We start from the raw sequence: 17,795 nt of genomic DNA, 5'->3' as shown, positions 1-17,795 counted from the left end.
TATACCGCTGTCGCGGCCATGCATAGCAGCTGTTTTACGCGCCACGGTAACTGTTTAGTCAGCGCACCTACTAGCCCTATTCTCATGGACCGGCTAACCCACCGACCGCACAATCTATGCTGTTTGTTAGGATATTAACGAGCTATTGGAACTTGTATTATAAAATCAAAAGTGAATGCACAAGTGTGCCGCACAAAGTCTTCTCTCTCTATTTCTTGCGATCTCATCATGGGTCTTTGCCTGGGAAAGTCCACCTCCGGCGGCACCTCTTCCAGTTCTCTGCCATGCTGGCCGGATTTGCCGTTGGAGATCCTCGGCCTCGTCCTCGCGCATCTCGCGTCCCACGACGACCGCCTCAGCTTCGCCGCCGTCTGCCGTGGCTGGCGCCTCTGCGCTGAACACCAGCGCCTGCTGTTGCCTGCGGCCGTGCCCTGCATCAACCTTGGTGGCGGCGCCTACCAGAGCCTTGTCGACGGCAAGGTGCGCCTATTTGCCACGCCCAACAATGGCCTCGTCCACACTTCCTACGGCAGCTTGCTTCTGTAGCCATCCCGTAGATGCTTCCTCCGTGACCCATTCTCCGAAGCCGGAGCCACGCCGGCCATCGAGGTCCCATGCCGCTACAAGCGACGCGCCAACCGTCCTCACCACGTCATCGCCATCTGCAATCTCATACCTCGGAACCCGTGCTCTGTGTTGAAGATCATCGTCCAGTCGCATCAACTCGTCGTCGCCATGTTCCTAGGGGCAAAATCCACAAATTTGACCTATGGATGAAAAGAATTCATAAAATAAACTGTCTTTGAAAAAATTTCAACCCTTTCGTGTAACACCCGACATCTAGGCGCCACACTATACTATGCAGCGCCTGACTGACAGGCGCTACACACATCTGATCAGCGTCGCACTTCAAACTATTTAAAATTTACTAAATCAGTGTGCAACGTCTAAGAATTAAGCACCATACTATACTTGCATTATGCAGTAGGTGGCACTCCCTCTAATACGATGTAGGCGTGTCTAGCAGTGCTATCTCCCATCGCTCTCCAGCTGCCTGTCCTATTAGACTTGGGCTCCATCCATCCATCACCCCTTCACCTCTTCTTGATCCTTTCCCCTTTATTAATACACTCCCCTAGCACTACTACCCAGCCACGCCCGATGCATATAAAATACAATGGTACTTGATCAAAAGCGGCAGGGCAGCACACAGTACATGCATGCACGGACGGAATTACGCTCCGTGCATGTCGTCTACATACAACCGTGTTGTACACGATGATGCTGTTGTAATCCAAATAGTGCAACGCCTAGTGCTTAGACGCTACGCTGTATAGTGTAGCGTCTAGCTTTTAGGCGTTGCACATTGACTTAGCAATTTTTTGATAGTTTGGAGTGCGACGCTGGTCAGGCGTGTAGCGCCTATGAGTCAGGCGCTACATAATGTAGTGTGACGTCTAGATGTCGGACGCTACACGAAAGGATCAGCGGAGTGAAAATTTTTCAAAAACAGTTCACTTTATAAATTCTTTTCGTCCATAGGTTAAATTTGTGTTTTTTGCCGTTCCTAGGCGGTCCGTTCAACGTCGCACCAGCTCCCAACTTTGCATGTTTCCTGCCGGGCACGCCGCAGCCGCTTTCATGGTCACATGCGGCCGGCACGTCCGCTGGTCACTACCATGGTCTGGACTTTTTCTACATGGATGTAACCATCCACCAAGGAAAGATCTTTGCTATCGGCTGGAACAGGGATCTATTCGTCCATGAGTTTCTCGTCGGAGAGGCAGCGGCACTATCTCAGAGTCGAGTTGAGCATGTCATCAAGGGAGAACATAGGGCACCCCACGCAAAATATTACCTGGTGACATCGTCGGACAACCAAAAGCTGATGATGGTCCGCTGGAGAATCATGGACTTGGTGACTGATCACCACACGATGAGCTTGCATGTATTCGAAGCAGACTTGGATAAGGGCCAATGGTCGGCGGTGAAGGACATGAGCAACCAGGTCCTATTTGTTGGCACGACGGGCTCTAGAGCGCTTGCAGTGGGAGGCTCGTCGGAGCAGTATCGCCGGAGTTTTCAAGGAGGGAACCGTGTGTTTGTTCTAGGCAGCGACTGGGCATGGGTACGGGCAATACGGCGGCCCGCCCCCTGCAGGTGCTCCGACTGCCGAAAGCTTGTCGATGGCATCCCCAGTTACTGTGTATATGACATGAAGACTGGAAAAACTAGTCTGGTTTCACTAAGAGGTCACACTCCAACGAAATCTTCTAGGTTGGAATGGTTCTTTCCCTCTACGTAGAAATCCAAAGGTTATAACAGATGGATTGTTCGATCAGACACACCATTCAGCATCCCTTGAAGAGCAAACTAAAATAAATTCTTTCCCTAAAAAAACTAAAATAAATTCTTTATGTTTAGTTATTGTTGAAATATCAATACTTTGTTTGTTCATGCGCTACTGTCTAATGTAGTATTGTTATGCAAAAGAAATAGAAATGTTTTTATAGGCATCTGATTACAAATATAGATTCTTTCATCTCTACTATTAAAGTTTAAAGGGGAGCTGCTACGTCGTTTAGACTTAGATTATGTTGGCCCTCGTCCCACTTCCACCTCATCACCCCACCATTTTTTTCTATCCTCCACAACCCGATGAAGAAAACCTCGGGACAAAACTGTGCATGAAACCTACTCGCTCCCCTCACACCCACCTCATTTCCCTATTGGAAATATGAGCAAGTTATTACGAGATTTAATCCGAATAATTAGAAGATAAATCATGACTACAGTAGCAGAGATTAAACTAATCATGCGAGCTAGCATAGCAAATGAACAGATCACATCTAAGACACATACTAAAAACATAAATTCTACCACGATCTCGAACAGAAAAGATAGAATCACATACGGTGCAGCGGGAGCAGCACCGCCGGCGTTGACGTTGTCGCCCATGTCGTCGAGGATGAGGTTGCCGAGGTCGGGGAAGAAGTCGTCGTTGCCACCAGTCGCGCGAGTGCGCTCCCCAAAAACCTGATCGGCCCTCTCCCGTACAGGATCACGAGAGGCGGGGTTCCGGAGGCGTGCTGCCCTTCTCCCGGTGCACGCCGAAAGGAGAGATGGAGAAGACTTATTTGGCCGCGCAATGATCTGAAACGGTGGTGAGAAACCATACAAATAATTAACGCGTCCGTTTTAATTAATGACTCATTAATTTTTCCCGAGAGTAAAAATATAGACAACATGCATGTAGGTCTCCTCTTCTCATGCTCATACAAGTGGTAGAAGAGCTCACCTTATAAAGAGGTGTAACTCTCTCTCAACTTCCGGGGTGGGACTAAACTTTAGCCTCACTCACTCCGCTCACATGTGTGCATGAATGGGCCAAGAGAATTTCAGAATTTTAGTTGGGCTTTGGGCCAAAGGCCTACTAGCAAAATTCCAAGAATCCCCCACAAAGTCTCATTGGCACATCTCATCATCCAGTTCCAAAACATTGTTTATATACCGGTGTTTAGTGGAGACTGTGAAGTTGAACTTCCACTTAGAGATTTATACTACACTAGATCACAACTTGAATAGTGGACTATGCCTTGAACTACAGGTTTTCTGCGAGACTAGTTTCACACAAATTCTTGACCGATACTGGGCTGCCGCAAGGCTTCCCCGCGGGTGGAGCGTATACGTCATACTCCAGGGCCTTTTCATGAATTTATTAGAGAACACTCAATTCTCACAGACTGCGACGTTTCTCAGAAGATGTTCTACAGGACAACATCTCTACTTACCCGAATAAGCCACTTGGAACATATTAAGGTAAATATCAACCTGCCATGCAGATCAGGAGAGTATTGCATCTTCATGGAGTGGGCTAGGTAATATAAGGATACTCTCCTCCCAGCTGACCAACAGCTTGTCTCCCACTTCTACTTCACGGGATCTCCGATCACATAGAGTGGGTTACTACTATGGACAACTCATGCGGTGGGTCTCAGACCCATCTCCATCGATGCATTATCTATCACATTACGTGATAGACCCTTTGTGAAGGGATCTGCCAAATTTTTCGACGTTTGGATATAATCCAACATAATAACTCCGGAGTTCCTCAATTTTCTGATAGATTTTAGTCTCCTCTTCACATGCCTCGAGGACTTCATATTGTCCTTTGAACTGTTTATTTTGATTATCACAGTTTGATTATCACAGTTCATCAGGATAGGGGGTATTGGTTTTTCAACCATAGGTAAGTCCATCAAGAGTTCACGAAGCCACTCTGCTTCAACAGTGGCAGTGTCTAATGCTGTGAGTTCTGCTTCCATAGTTGACCTCGTTAAGATGGTCTGCTTGCAAGACTTCCAGGAAACAACGCCACCACCAAGTGTGAAAACATAACCACTTGTGGCCTTAATCTCATCAGTGTCAGATATCCAGTTTGAATCACTATAACCCTCCAGTATCCTTGGATACCCGGTGTAGTGAATCCCATAGCTCACGGTGCCTTTCAAATAGCGCATAACTCTCTCAAGCGCATGACAATGATCATCTCCCGGTTTTGACACAAACCGACTTAGCTTGATCATAGCAAAAGAGATGTCAGGCCTCGTGGCACTCGCCAAATACATAAGCGGGCCAATAATCTGAGAATACCTCAGTTGATCTCTAGCAATCCGTCGGTTCTTTCGAAGCAACACACTAACATCATATGGAGTTGGAGAAGGCGTGCAGTCGCTATACCCAAAACGACTCAAGAACTTTTCCACATAGTGAGACTGAAGCAGTGTGATCCCACCATTCTCATCTCTCAACAGCTTGATGTTTAAGATAACATCAGCTACTCCTAAATCCTTCATCTCAAAACAGCGAGATGAGAAATCCTTAACCTCCTTGATTAAATCAAGTTTGGTTCCAAAGATCAGTATGTCGTCGACATACAGACAAAGAATAACTCCTTCGCCCCCACCATAGCGATAGTACACGCACTTGTCACCATCATTTACTACAAAGCCGGCAGCAGTTAATGTTCTCTTGAACTTCTCATGCCACTCCTTAGGAGCTTGTTTAAAGCCATATAAAGACTTTAATAACTTGCACACATTTCCTTCCTGACCAGGTACTACAAAATCATCTGGTTGATCCATGTAAATTTCCTCCTTCAACTCTCCATTGAGGAAAGTTGTCTTAACGTCCATTTGATGAACGAGAAGACCATGTGAGGCAGCCAGTGATAGTAGCACCCGAATTGTGGTCCGTCTAGCCACGGGTGAGTAAGTGTCAAAGAAGTCTTCACCTTTTTCCTGGGTATAACCCTTGGCCACAAGCCGTGCCTTGTACTTTTCAATCGTACCATCAGGTCTAAACTTCTTCTTGAACACCCACTTACATCCTACAGGTTTGCACCCATAAGGACGATCAGTGATCTCCCAGGTACAGCTAAGATGGAATCCATCTCGCTACGTACAGCTTCCTTCCAGTAGTCAGTATTAGGAGATGCATAGGCTTCTGAAATAGTCCTGGGTGTGCCATCCACGAGGTACACAATGAAATCATCACCAAAGGACTTTGCAGTCCTTTGTCTCTTACTCCTCACAGGAGTTCCATTGTCACCCTCAACAGGATTCTCAACGTGTTTCATCGCAATGGTGGGTTCAGGAATTACAGTGGATTCCTCACTAGATGGCGTAGGTATCTCCTAATTTGATGAACTCGACATATCCTTCATAGGAAATATGTCCTCAAAGAAAGTTGCATCATTCGACTCCATAATCGTACCAACATGCATGTCGGATACCTCAGATTTTATTATCAAAAATCTATAGCCGATGCTATGAAAAGCATAGCCCAGAAGAACACAATCCACGATTTTTGGTCCAAGCTTGCGCTTCTTGGGAATTGGTATATTGACTTTCGCCAAACAACCCCAAGTACGTAGGTAAGAGAGTTTCGATCTTTGCCTTTCCCATTCCTCAAACGGAGTCATGGTCTTATGCTTTATGGGAACTCGGTTTAGGACATGACACGCAGTCATTAGCGCCTCCCCCACCATTCCTTGGAAAGACCCGATGTGTCTAACATGGTGTTAACCATATCAGTTAGAGTTCGGTTCTTTCTTTCGGCTACCCCATTTGACTGAGGTGAGTAGGGAGTTCATTGGAGAAATACTCTCCACCATGATCAGACCTTAGTCGTTTAATTTATAAACAACGTGCATAGCTTTGTCCTCGGCTCGGTTCAATCCCGCAACCCGCGGCGCGGCGCGGCGCATCGTGACGAGGCGAGGCGAGCGAGGAGGAGGAGCGCGCGTGTAGGTCTCCTCTTCTCATGCTCATACAAGTGGTAGAAGAGCTCACCTTATAAAGAGGTGCAACTCTCTCTCAACTTCCGGGGTGGGACTAAACTTTAGCCTCACTCACTCCACTCACATGTGTGCATGAATGGGCCAAGAGAATTTCAGAATTTTAGTTGGGCTTTGGGCCAAAGGCCTACTAGCAAAATTCCAACATTCCCTCCCACGAGCGGCCTTCCTCCATCGATCAGTGTGGGCAGTGGATATTGCGAGCCTGAGGAGCCGGAGCCGCTGGAGATACACCATGGAGGACCTCCTGGCATCGTGCCGCGGCCCGTGCCACCCACCACCATTTGAGCGGAGAAGAATTATCAATGTTGTTCCTTTTATTGATGGCAGTTTGGGCATGAGAGAGGGATATAACAGAAGACCTTTTACGATACATCAGATTAATTTAGACCCTTTATTTCTATGATTTAATGGCTCAGATGCCACAATACTACTGCAGAATTTGGGCCGTATATTAAGGTATAAAGGTATTTTGGGATAGTTCAATCAATGATCCACCGGGGTACGCGCTTTCACCGGCGCGCGCCCCATGCATGTTCTCAGGCCGCCGGGAGGTGCTTGTTGGCCTTGGTTTCGAATGTACGATGCTCGCCAGACGAGCTCTTCCAGGCGAAGACGCATACGTACGCGTATCGCGTACACAACGTCGCTTGTCTGATGCGTCTCTTGGCTGGTGCTCTTGGACTGCGCACGGAGTAAGTATCGAGGGCTCAAGGCTAGCTACCCAAAGCTAGTTGCTGGATATATTCTGCAGGAAGGCACACGCGCGTACACCAGCTACCCAAAGCTAGTTGAGGAGCAGAGGGCAGCAAGACGCGAAGACGGGATGGAGAACCTGCGGAGCTCTGATGTACACGTCAATGAAGATAGAGGGCGCTGCCGGTTGTGGCAGGGAAGTTGGTCCAGGGTGCCCGTCCTTGGGCACGACGGGAGGCGAGGGCATTCGGCCGAGGAGTAGGCGACTGCCAGTTGAGGCGGGTAGGCGGCGTCTGGATGCCGGAGGACCGGGGGGCAGCGCGGGCGTGGAAAAGATGGAGCTTTGCATATCAAAACGCATATAGACGACTAATCCCCGTAACAAAGAATTACCAATCTGCCCTTGAGTCAAATCCGGAGTCGGCTCATATTGACCCTTTGATAAACTAAATACTACCCATCATATTTGGTAGTATGATGTATCGTAAAAAGCCTCTATAACAGATGTTCTGCTTCCTGAACAACTTATCCCATACTAACTAAAGCCTCCAACCGGAGTTCTGGGTGTTAGACAAAGCACTGGTGCCATCAAGTTGATAGAAAAGGAGAACCATGTATTGATAAGAATGAAAAAAAATCCTCTTGGGCTGCAGTACAAGGCACACAACCCAATGTTTATTAGTGTCTAAGTTATAAAGAATTACAAGCTCAACACATGATAGACCACACCATATCAACTTAGCATGAGAAAGATTATTACACAATCATCATTCAGATTGGGACATAAACTCCCTCGTAACACCACATCAGCTTCCTTTTGCTCCTTGTACTGCAGCCCAACACTCCAAACACTTGGACCCAGCTTCCATCTGCTCACATTGCAACCGGTTGATACACAAGAACAACACCTGCATAGTATTCCACAGTTATGCCAACATGAATTAGTGAGCGGAGAGGATTACGTACTCAACAAAACCATGTACTGGAAATATGTGACATGCTTCTTGGTGGAGTTCTGTCAAAGCCCTAGTGTGTAAAATTTCAGGTGCTGCATTTGCTTAAGTAATATGTTTTAGTTTCACACAACAAAAAGAAAAACAAAGCGGCACAAAAGTATGGAGATTTTCTGCCTACCATTTTGACTTGGGCGCTTCCTCCCATCTCCTTCGCTTGATTGCACTATCAAAAAGTTACAATGGTTACACTGGGATTCCCCGGGTGCTTGTTGATCGCCTTGCTGATCGCGGCCCGAAGACTCTGCACCTGCATGTATGGAGCCTCCTCCTGAAATACGTGTTCCCCTCCTTGTGCCACAGCAGCAAACCTATCAAAACTCTCCCTAAAGAGATTGGCCCACTTGTAAATATGCACCTTGCATGCCCTGAGGCTCCCTAGGCGCTCGATGCCATTGAGTACACCATCGGCTTGACGCACTGCTTGCGCACAACACTCTATAGTCAGGTTCTGAAGCCTTGGCGTAGCGCTTGCCTCGAATGTAAGGCAGGGCACTTCATGCGCAAAGACAAGATACTTGAGGTTTGGGAACGTCACACCACGGACAACAACGACGTCTTCTTCGGGAGCATGATCCCTTACACTACCCTTGACACGCAGTATAAGGTGCACCAGCGAGGTCAGACTGGCAAGAACCTCGACACCAACCCTTGCCAGTGATACAAGTTGCATCTCGGCCCGTCAAAAAAAAGATACAAGTTGCATCTCCAAGCTTTTCAGATTTTCGAGTTGCAAAATCCAATCGGGGACCACGGAGAAGGGGCAGTTCAGTACATGCAGTCTATGAAGATGGCACAGAGGTGGGTTCCAATAAGTCAAACAATCATATCCTAAGGTGTACCCAACAGTGGTTAGGGATCGAAGGCTGTCAAGCCTACAGAGTGAAGGGAGTAGGGCATCTTCAAAATCACTAAATCCAAAGAGATATAGCTTTAACTCCCTTAAGTTCTTCAGATTACCGAGTCCCTTCAAGATCTCCACATGTATAATGAAGGGCTCATGCAGAGTACGAAGGGCTTCCATCCTACCAATCTCACCAAACAAAGCCAAGTTTTTAGGAACAATGAGATGCCACAACATCGAGGGTAAGTAGAGAACATCCAGCTCTCCACGATTTCCTCCACCGACTATCTCCAATGACTTCAAATGTTTCAGTGTTTACAATTGTTTTAGTAGTTCATCACACTTCAAACCTCTGATCCTCAAATATGTCAGCAGGAACAAACTGCGTATCGAAGGCAGATCATATTGCTCTTCCTTGGAATCATACACATCAAGATGTAGAACTCGCACAAGTTGAAACCTCGAGAGAGAAGGCATACATTGACCAGGGCCCCAAAAGTTAACTGGCCTAACTTGGGCCAGAGCAATGTTCCCTAGCACATGATTGCATTCTGTATTTCTGAGTTGGAGGGACAATCGGCAAACTTCCATGGAGCCTTTCATGGTATGTGGATCATGAATTACAGGGGATTCCTTAGTTACAGTGAAAAAGTTTTCTTCTGTGGACTTCTGTATGATAAAGTCAAGCAATACTCACTCACTGACATATGGAGAGCTAGGAACCCCCATCCACATGAGAGCGAGCTCCCGCGACGCTGCCACCGCCGTGTATATTCGATCCCCGAGCTCCTCCTCATCCTTGTCTCATGGCCTCCTCAGCTTCCACCTCCCTCTCCCCAGCAGCCCTCCCAGCCACCACTCCACCTCCACCCCCCGCTCCCTGCCCCCCTCCCGATCCAGATCCAGATCCCTCGCTTGCTGCCGCCGTTGGAGGGCTGGAGGCTCCCGTCCCTTGCTCCCTGGGGTGCTCTGAGCTCCTGCTGCCACCTCCTCCACCTCGCCTTCCCGCGAACTCTACGCCGAAGCTGGTCGCCGAGGCACTTGTGGCATCTTCCGAGCAGCCTTGGGTGGAGGTTGGGGGACATCGTCGTTCGTGGATGGAGAAGGCGCCTGCTCCATCTCCCAGGAAAGGGGTCGGTCTCTCCCTCGCCTTCAAGAGGAGAACGTACGGCCGCTGCTTTCGTTGCCTCGCGTCGGAGCACTTCGTGGCTGACTGCCGCGACCCTATAAGGTGCCTGGGTTGTGGCATCTCTGGCCACCGCGAGCGGGAGTGCCCGACACGCCTTCCGGCCAGACAAGCTTCAACCCGCCACTCCCCCTCGCCTGCGGCCTCTCCACGTCGGTCACCGGATGCGCCACCCTGCCACGCGCCTCCGCCAGATCCGCGACTTCGCTCGTGGGCCTCCCTTGCTGCCTCTCCGGCTGTGCTCGTTCAGGAGGCGCCTTGTAGCAACTCCGGATCCCCCTGCTCAGGTCTTGCCGACCTCGTCAAGTCTTCCATTGCTACTGAATTGGGGCTGCTCCAACCCCACTTTGCAGCTCAGATCGAGGCGCTGCGCACCGAGGTGCAAGCCCTGGCTGCTGCTCGTACTGAGGAGGTCATTCAGCCTCTCCGCGACATGGCGTTCGCTCTGCAGGGTTGGGCGGTTCAGGTTTCGAGTCTCTTAGAGCGGCTGGAGGCTATCAGTGGCAGTGTTGTTTCTTGGCCGGCCATCAATGGGTCTCCTGAGGTGCGAGAGGGTGGGACTACGAGGATCAGTGGGGGACCTTTCTCTTCCTCGGCGCCGATGGATCCGCCTCCCCCTGGTGTGAGCATGAGGAACAGGCGCCTCTCGTTGTTGCTTGTGCTAAGGGTGTCACTGAGATTAGTGTGGCTGGTTGCTCGTCCGAGGTACTGGCTACTATGGCACTCCCTGCAGATGTTTTTCCTACTTTGGATGTAGATTTGCACAAGATGGTGATTCAACACGAGGAGGAGCAAGGAACGGTTGAGGAGATATTCAAAGTGAGCAAGGACATGGAGCAGATTGAGGTGGTTTTGCCTGCTGGCTTGGCTGCAGAGGTGCCTCCCTTGGTCTCCTCTCCAGTGATGCTTTCTTCAGGGGGCACTACCAATATGATGTCTTCGGGTCCGAGGAGCTGCTTGGTGACATTGGCATGCCTCAAGGTCCGGCTTCAACCACCTTGCTGGATGAGTTCCTAAGTAGCTTCAGTTGCACAGCGCCGCGGTCCTTGCTCGAAACACCGATTCATGTGCAGATTGAAGGGGCATCTACTTGTTCTGAGAGGTGTAGTGGACGTTTGGATAAGAAGAACAAAAGTTGCAACATCTCGACTGCCAAGCGTGCTGAATATAGGTTGGCGGAGGCTTTTGGGGAGCTACCAAAGGGAACGACATCTAAGAAAGTCACCGAGGAGGATGTGCAAAAAAAGATGAAGTCTTATTTGTGGATGTACAAGAAACCGCTCACGTCGACGGCGATCCAGGCAATTCGTGCCTTGGTGGAGGTTAATGTGTAATAGCATTTTTCTGAAGGTTAGGCACGAGTGCACATCTGGGTGCAGGCGTGTTCTTGAGGTTGCAGAGGTTGATTTGGTTGGGTGTGTTGTGTTGTCGATGGTCTTGGGCCTAGGCACTCTTGTATCCGGCTCGGACGATGTTCCTTGAGTGCTAGTCGGGTGTGTGTGGTCTTCGCCGGTTTCCCTTGATTAACAGTGCCATGTACGGTTTTTGGGTCCGGTTTCCATTATTAACTGAACCAATTCTCTTTTTCTTAATGCAATGCGGGAGCTCCCCGCCCTCGTCAGGTTCCGTCAATAAAGTCAAGCATTAGATCATGCACTCGACAAGACAACACATTCCCACAGTCATCAAACTCGGCTATCAAGGTGCGCCTATTTGCCACGCCCAGCAATGGCCTCGTCCACGCTTCCTACGGCAGCTTGCTTCTGTACCAGCACAGGCCATCCCATAGATGCTTCCTTCATGACCCATTCTCCGGAGCCGGAGCCACGCCGGCCATCGAGGTCCCATGCCGCTACAAGCGACGCGCCAACCGTCCTCACGATGTCACCGCCATCTGCAATCTCATACCTCGGAACTCGTGCTCTGTGTTGAAGATCATCATCCAGTCGCATCAACTCGTCGTCGCCATGTTCCTAGGCGGTCCGTTCAACGTCGCACCAGCTCCCAACTTTGCATGTTTCCTGCCGGGCACGCCGCAGCCGCTTTCATGGTCACATGCGGCCGGCACGTCCGCTGGTCACTACCATGGTCTGGACTTTTTCTACATGGATGTAACCATCCACCAAGGAAAGATCTTTACTATCGGCTGGAACAGGGATCTATTCGTCCATGAGTTTCTCGTCAGAGAGGCAGCGGCACTATCTCAGAGTCGAGTTGAGCATGTCATCAAGGGAGAACATAGGGCACCCCACGCAAAATATTACCTGGTGACATCGTCGGACAACCAAAAGCTGATGATGGTCCGCTGGAGAATCCTGGACATGGTGACTGATCACCATACGATGAGCTTGCATGTATTCGAAGTAGACTTGGATAAGGGCCAATGGTCGGTGGTGAAGGACATGAGCGACCAGGTCCTATTTGTTGGCACGACGGGCTCTAGAGCGCTTGCAGTGGGAGGCTCGTCGGAGCAGTATCACCGGAGTTTTCAAGGAGGGAACCGTGTGTTTGTTCTAGGCAGCGACTGGGCATGGGTACGGGCAATGCGGCGGCCCGCCCCCTGCAGGTGCTCCGACTGCCGAAAGCTTGTCGATGGCATTACCAGTTACTGTGTATATGACATGAAGACTGGAAAAACGAGTCTGGTTTCACTCAGAGGTCACACTCCAACGAAATCTTCCAGGCTGGAATGGTTCTTTCCCTCTACGTAGAAATCCAATGGTTCTAAGAGATACATAGTTCGATCAGACACACCATTCAGAATCCCATGAAGAACAAATTAAAATAATTTCTTTATGTTTAGTTATCGAAATATCAGTAGTTTGTTTGTTCATGCACTATTGTCTATTGTAGTATTATTATTCAAAAGAAATAGAAAGATTGTTTAGCGGGATTCGATTACAAATATAATTTCTTTTATTTTTACTATTAAAGGGGAGTAGGTTCATCATTTCGTACTTAGATTATGTTGGCCCTGGTCCCACCTCCTCACTCCACCAATTTTTTTCTATCCTCCACAAACCGATGTGTTGAATATATGTGTACGTGTATATTGTGTCTGGGGTCCACTTCCTAGTTCATCTGTATAGGTGAGGTTGTGATCCCCTCTGTACATCATATATACGTGCCTGATGCATCGATCAATGCATTGTGTTTGCACAGTCTACTTCATCTTCTACATGGTATCTATCTCAAGTCAGCCGACCTAACCCTAGCCACCGCCGCCGCCGCCTTTCCACTTGCCGCCGCCACCGCCGCCGGTCGTCGCTGCCCTGCCCACCACCCGCCGTCGCCGGCCTTCCTCTAGCCTCCGCTGCCACCGGTTGCCACTGCTTTCCCGCTTCCGCACTCCCTCCTCCACCCAACCCTCACCCCAACCCGCACCGCCCCAAACCCTAACCCCAACCCGCGCCACCTCCACCTCCCATGCCACGCCATGAGCTCCTCTTCCTCCACCGTTTCCAACCCCTTCGTCGGTCCCGAGGTCACCCTGGTCCGCTATCTCAACATCCACGAGCGTGTTTCGGTGGTGCTTGATCAATCCACTGCACCCTACTCCACTTGGAAGCGGTACTTCTCCTTGGTGTTTCGCGAGTACCTACTCCATGGCCACGTCGACGGCACCGTGGACTCGATCCTCATGATTTACGACGAGGAGTGGATGATCCTTGACTCCACCATCATCTGCTGGTTCTACCTCACCATCTCCAGCGACCTTTTCCACATGATGGTGGATGATGATGACGACGCCTACGCCGTCTGGACTAAGCTCAACGGCCTCTTCACCGACAACAAACTACAGCGCAAGGTCCTTCTCGACGGCGAGTTTTATGAGTGCCAGCAGCTTGGCTCGTCCATCGATGATTTTTGCATGCGCCTCAAAAAGCTTGCCGATGAGCTCCGTGATCTCGGTGAGACAGTCGGCGACGAGCTCCTCATCAGCACCCTCACGGCCGGCCTCAACGAGGACTTTGGGAACGCCACCTGTAACATCCCAAATTTTCAATTTGGAATGTTATACATAGATCATCATTGCATATCATATTTTATTTGCATTTTGGCTTGATCCTAGAAATCCTACGCAACTCAAGGACCCATGGAGAGAGTTGGGGATTTCGTTATTTTCATATTTGGGGTTTTATCAAATTTTGAAAATAGGATCATTTGATTTAATTATTTTATCTTCAATAATTCCAATTATAAAAATAAGTAAGAGGGAATAAAATGACTTTCCCAAATTAAAGGAATATTGAGGATTCGATAAAAAAATCAAATAAGATTTTTTATTTTGGAGTTTTCCGCTTTTTTATTTGAATTTAGAAAAAATGCGCGTTTTTCAAAATTGCATTTAGGCCCCCAAATAAATGTTAACCTTGTCCGGCTTGATTTTAGAAGTCGGGCAAAATTTATTTCGGGATTTTTGGAGTCTGTTTAGTATTTCTTTTATTTGTTTTTCTGCGAGAAACTATTTAAAAAAAACGAACCGACCTAGCCGGGCCGTACCCGACCCGGACTCTAGCCCGGCCGGCCTTTATAAACCGGGGAAGCCCAGCCCGAGCCACCCAGCCCCGCCCTAACCCTAGCCGCCGCCGCCGACCGCCGCCGCCCCGCCGGAGTTCGCCGCCGCCGGAGGTAGCCGCCGCCGCCAGTCTTCATCGGTTAACCGTCCGGTTTCTTTTTATAAAAATCGTGGTCGTTTTCTTTTTTTTAGATCGGTTTATTTTTTTTCCCGGTTTAGTTTATTTAGCGGACGTTTGTCCGTACGTTCGTTTTAACAAATGGTTTTCGTCATTTAGCTGCAGACAGCGAACGTTCGTTCGTTAGCCTGTTCGTCGTTTTTCGTTTTCCCGGATTTTCCACGATTATTTCTGATCGCGATTTCTGATCCGATTTTCATTTTAGTTTAATTTTTCGCTCGTTCATCGGAATCAGGCGATTCAAGTGCCTAGAGTTTTGTCTCGAAACCCTCTTTCCGTTTAACCAACTCAAACAAGTTTTTGCTTCTGTAAAATTTGACTTAGATCCAGATTAGTAAACGAAGCTTATTTCTTTCGATGTTTGACTTTCGTTGCTTCGTTTGATTTGATTCTTTTTGCAAATCGGAGTTCTTAAGTTGAAATTTCTGGTTAGATCTCTTATTCGAGTTTTACCTGTGCTTTAGATGAGTGCTTATTGTGTGCTTGTTTGTTTGCGATAGAGTACCGGAGTGCGCCGCTTGCTACTTCGAATCTCTAGGTTTCACGGATCATCAGCAAGGCAAATAACATTTTGATCATACCTCTTACAACCCAGTTTTATTGCATTAGATCAATCCTCAAACATTGCATGATTATGATCTAATTAAATTGTGGGTTTTGGGAAAATAGATGAGGTAGTACCTATTACTTGTTTTATTATCAAACCCTTGCGAGTTACTTCTACGTTTGCTTATATTGCCATGCTATGCTAGTAGACGTGGATTGGGTGAGTGTATCCATGACAGATTTGAGATTGTTAATTAATGGTTTATTTAAGGTGGCAACTTTAATACACATCTGGGTGGATTGAGGCACCTAGGTATTCCAGCGATTGCCTGTTTTTCTTTATGGACCGCCACCCAGACTCTAAGGGATCATGAGATTATTTCATACTAGAAACTTCCGTGTGCAGCCATGAGCTACTATGGGCTCTAGCATAGTTGATTAAGTCATGCGAACTCTTATAGTGGTAGACTAGCAGATGTAGGGGAAAGTAGGTGTAACGGTCTACCCGATCGTAAGGTGCTAGCGCTTCTGAAAGACCATGTCTCGGTCATACGTTTCTCAAACACCATGTAGTGCAAGAATCCCAACGGAGGAGATCGAGTCTTATGGGGAAAAGTGCGCAAACCTCTGCAGAGTGTATAAACTAATCATGCTTAGCCGTGTCCCTGGTTATGGACGTCTTGAGTATCTAGTACTTGGATTATCATGTGAATCTCATCATGTGACTTTAATTAATTTTGTTGGGTTTTAATGATGATGTTTAATTGGGATTGAGAGGGTGTCTATGCTCTCAATGTTTAACAACCACCATGTTAGTTAAATAAAATTTATTCCTTTGCAGTAGGGAAAAACTGGCTTTACGCAAAACTGTAACCATAGAGCTTTCCACCAGCCATATATGCATGTAGTATAGCCTATTTCTGTTCATTACTCTCTATGTGCTACATTGCCACCATATTCCATGTGCTGACCCGTTTTCGGGCTGCAACGTTCATGTTGCAGACTTTTCAGACGACGAGTAAGGTGCCTTTAGGCCGTGGTTCTATACTCAATGATGCCGTTGGAGTTGATGGACTCACTTATCTTCCAAACCTTCCGTTGTTATCGTAATTAGATGGCCTTAAGCCATATTATTTGTAATAATTTCTCTTTTGAGACACTCGTTGAAATAAGTGTGTGATTGCTACTCTGTTATAAATCCTTCAAGTACTGTGCGTGTCAGCATTACTAATCCAGGGATGACACTGAAGCACAGAGATCAGACTGTTTGAGGTTTGGTCGCTACAAGATGATATCAGAGCACACGCTGACTGTACGACACGATCACCAAGCTAAAGCCCTAGATCACTACTCACTCTTCTCATTTCTGACTCCTCATCTTTTCTACTCTTTTAGGATGGCGGATGCAAGGAACAAGTTCACGCAACCGGATGAAGATACACCCTTTGGACGCCACCTGAAGGAAGTCACTAAGTACCTGAACATCGGAGTACCAAGCTTCACCGAGACCTACAACGCCACTTTACCCGAGGAGGAGCGTTTGATGATTCAAGTTCAAGTTCCAGGAAGGACGTTCGCACCAGTCACCGAGCCCATAGAGTTTTCCTTTGATGCACCAACCTGGAGTCTAGGAAAAAGCATGGCAGCCCACATCGCCATGGGACGTATTGGAGAAGTTTACCGCAATGATCTCAAGGATACTGTCGTGGAATTGTCACGGTAGATGTCCTTAGTATGAGGACTTAGTCGCGAGGCCAACGCATCTATGTGGTAGCTTGAGAGGGGTTGAGCGGAATCGAGAGACGCAACACAAGACAAGGATTTAGACAACTTCGGGCCCCGGGAAACATCATCCGGTAATAACCCTACATGCTGTTTGTGGCTAGATCTCATTATGCTCATGAGAGAGCTATCGGTAAGCCGGCTCTTTGTGTCTAGCCCTAGAGATTATTTTCTTCTTGCTTGTCCCTCTTTGGGGAGCCCTGCCCCTCCTTATATAAGTTAGAGGGGCGGGTTACATGTGGAGTCCTAGTAGGACTAGGATTAGTCTATCTTCTCTTACAAGTTGATTACAAGTCCGGGTCTTGCTTCCTCGTAAAGGAGATATTCCTCACGCCTTTCCTCTTAAGCCGGCCTACCATAACGTAGCCGGCCTTCTGGGCCTTGAGCCTCTTGGGCCCCCGGGTCTTGTCGCTCCTTTGATCCACTTGCCAGGTCACCCATAAGTCGCCAGGCTCGGGCGGGTCACTTAGTGAGTCGCCAAGTCCGGCCGGGTTATACATCTGGCCGGGTCATACCGCGGGGTATATCCCCGACAGATACTATCTACCAGATTTGTGGGCGCCGAGATGAGCACTGGGAAATGATCAGCACCAAGAAGGATAGATCAATCGCAGCTTTTATCCAGGAGTTAAACCAGCACATTCGATGTCAGGAGAACCAGATGTGCTCAGGC

The 17,795-nt window shown here is 48.3% G+C and overlaps 1 protein-coding gene across 1 annotated transcript; it reads left to right on the top strand.

Annotated features, from left to right (window-relative positions):
* The first annotated feature begins 13,533 nt into the window (after positions 1-13,533).
* Positions 13,534-15,004, top strand: LOC147972260 (uncharacterized). Its single transcript, XM_087524277.1, has 2 exons — positions 13,534-14,083; positions 15,000-15,004. The coding sequence occupies exons 1-2, from the start codon at positions 13,534-13,536 to the stop codon at positions 15,002-15,004; spliced, it is 555 nt and encodes a 184-aa protein (XP_087380403.1).
* Positions 15,005-17,795: the final 2,791 nt, after the last annotated feature.

This window comes from Triticum urartu, chromosome 5A (assembly GCF_056163025.1).
Source record: "Triticum urartu cultivar PI428250 chromosome 5A, HENAU_Tu73, whole genome shotgun sequence".
In the NCBI taxonomy this organism is placed as follows: domain Eukaryota; kingdom Viridiplantae; phylum Streptophyta; class Magnoliopsida; order Poales; family Poaceae; genus Triticum; species Triticum urartu.
The sequence above is the reverse complement of the archived record's forward strand: the minus strand, read 5'-3'. Positions and strand labels throughout refer to the sequence as shown.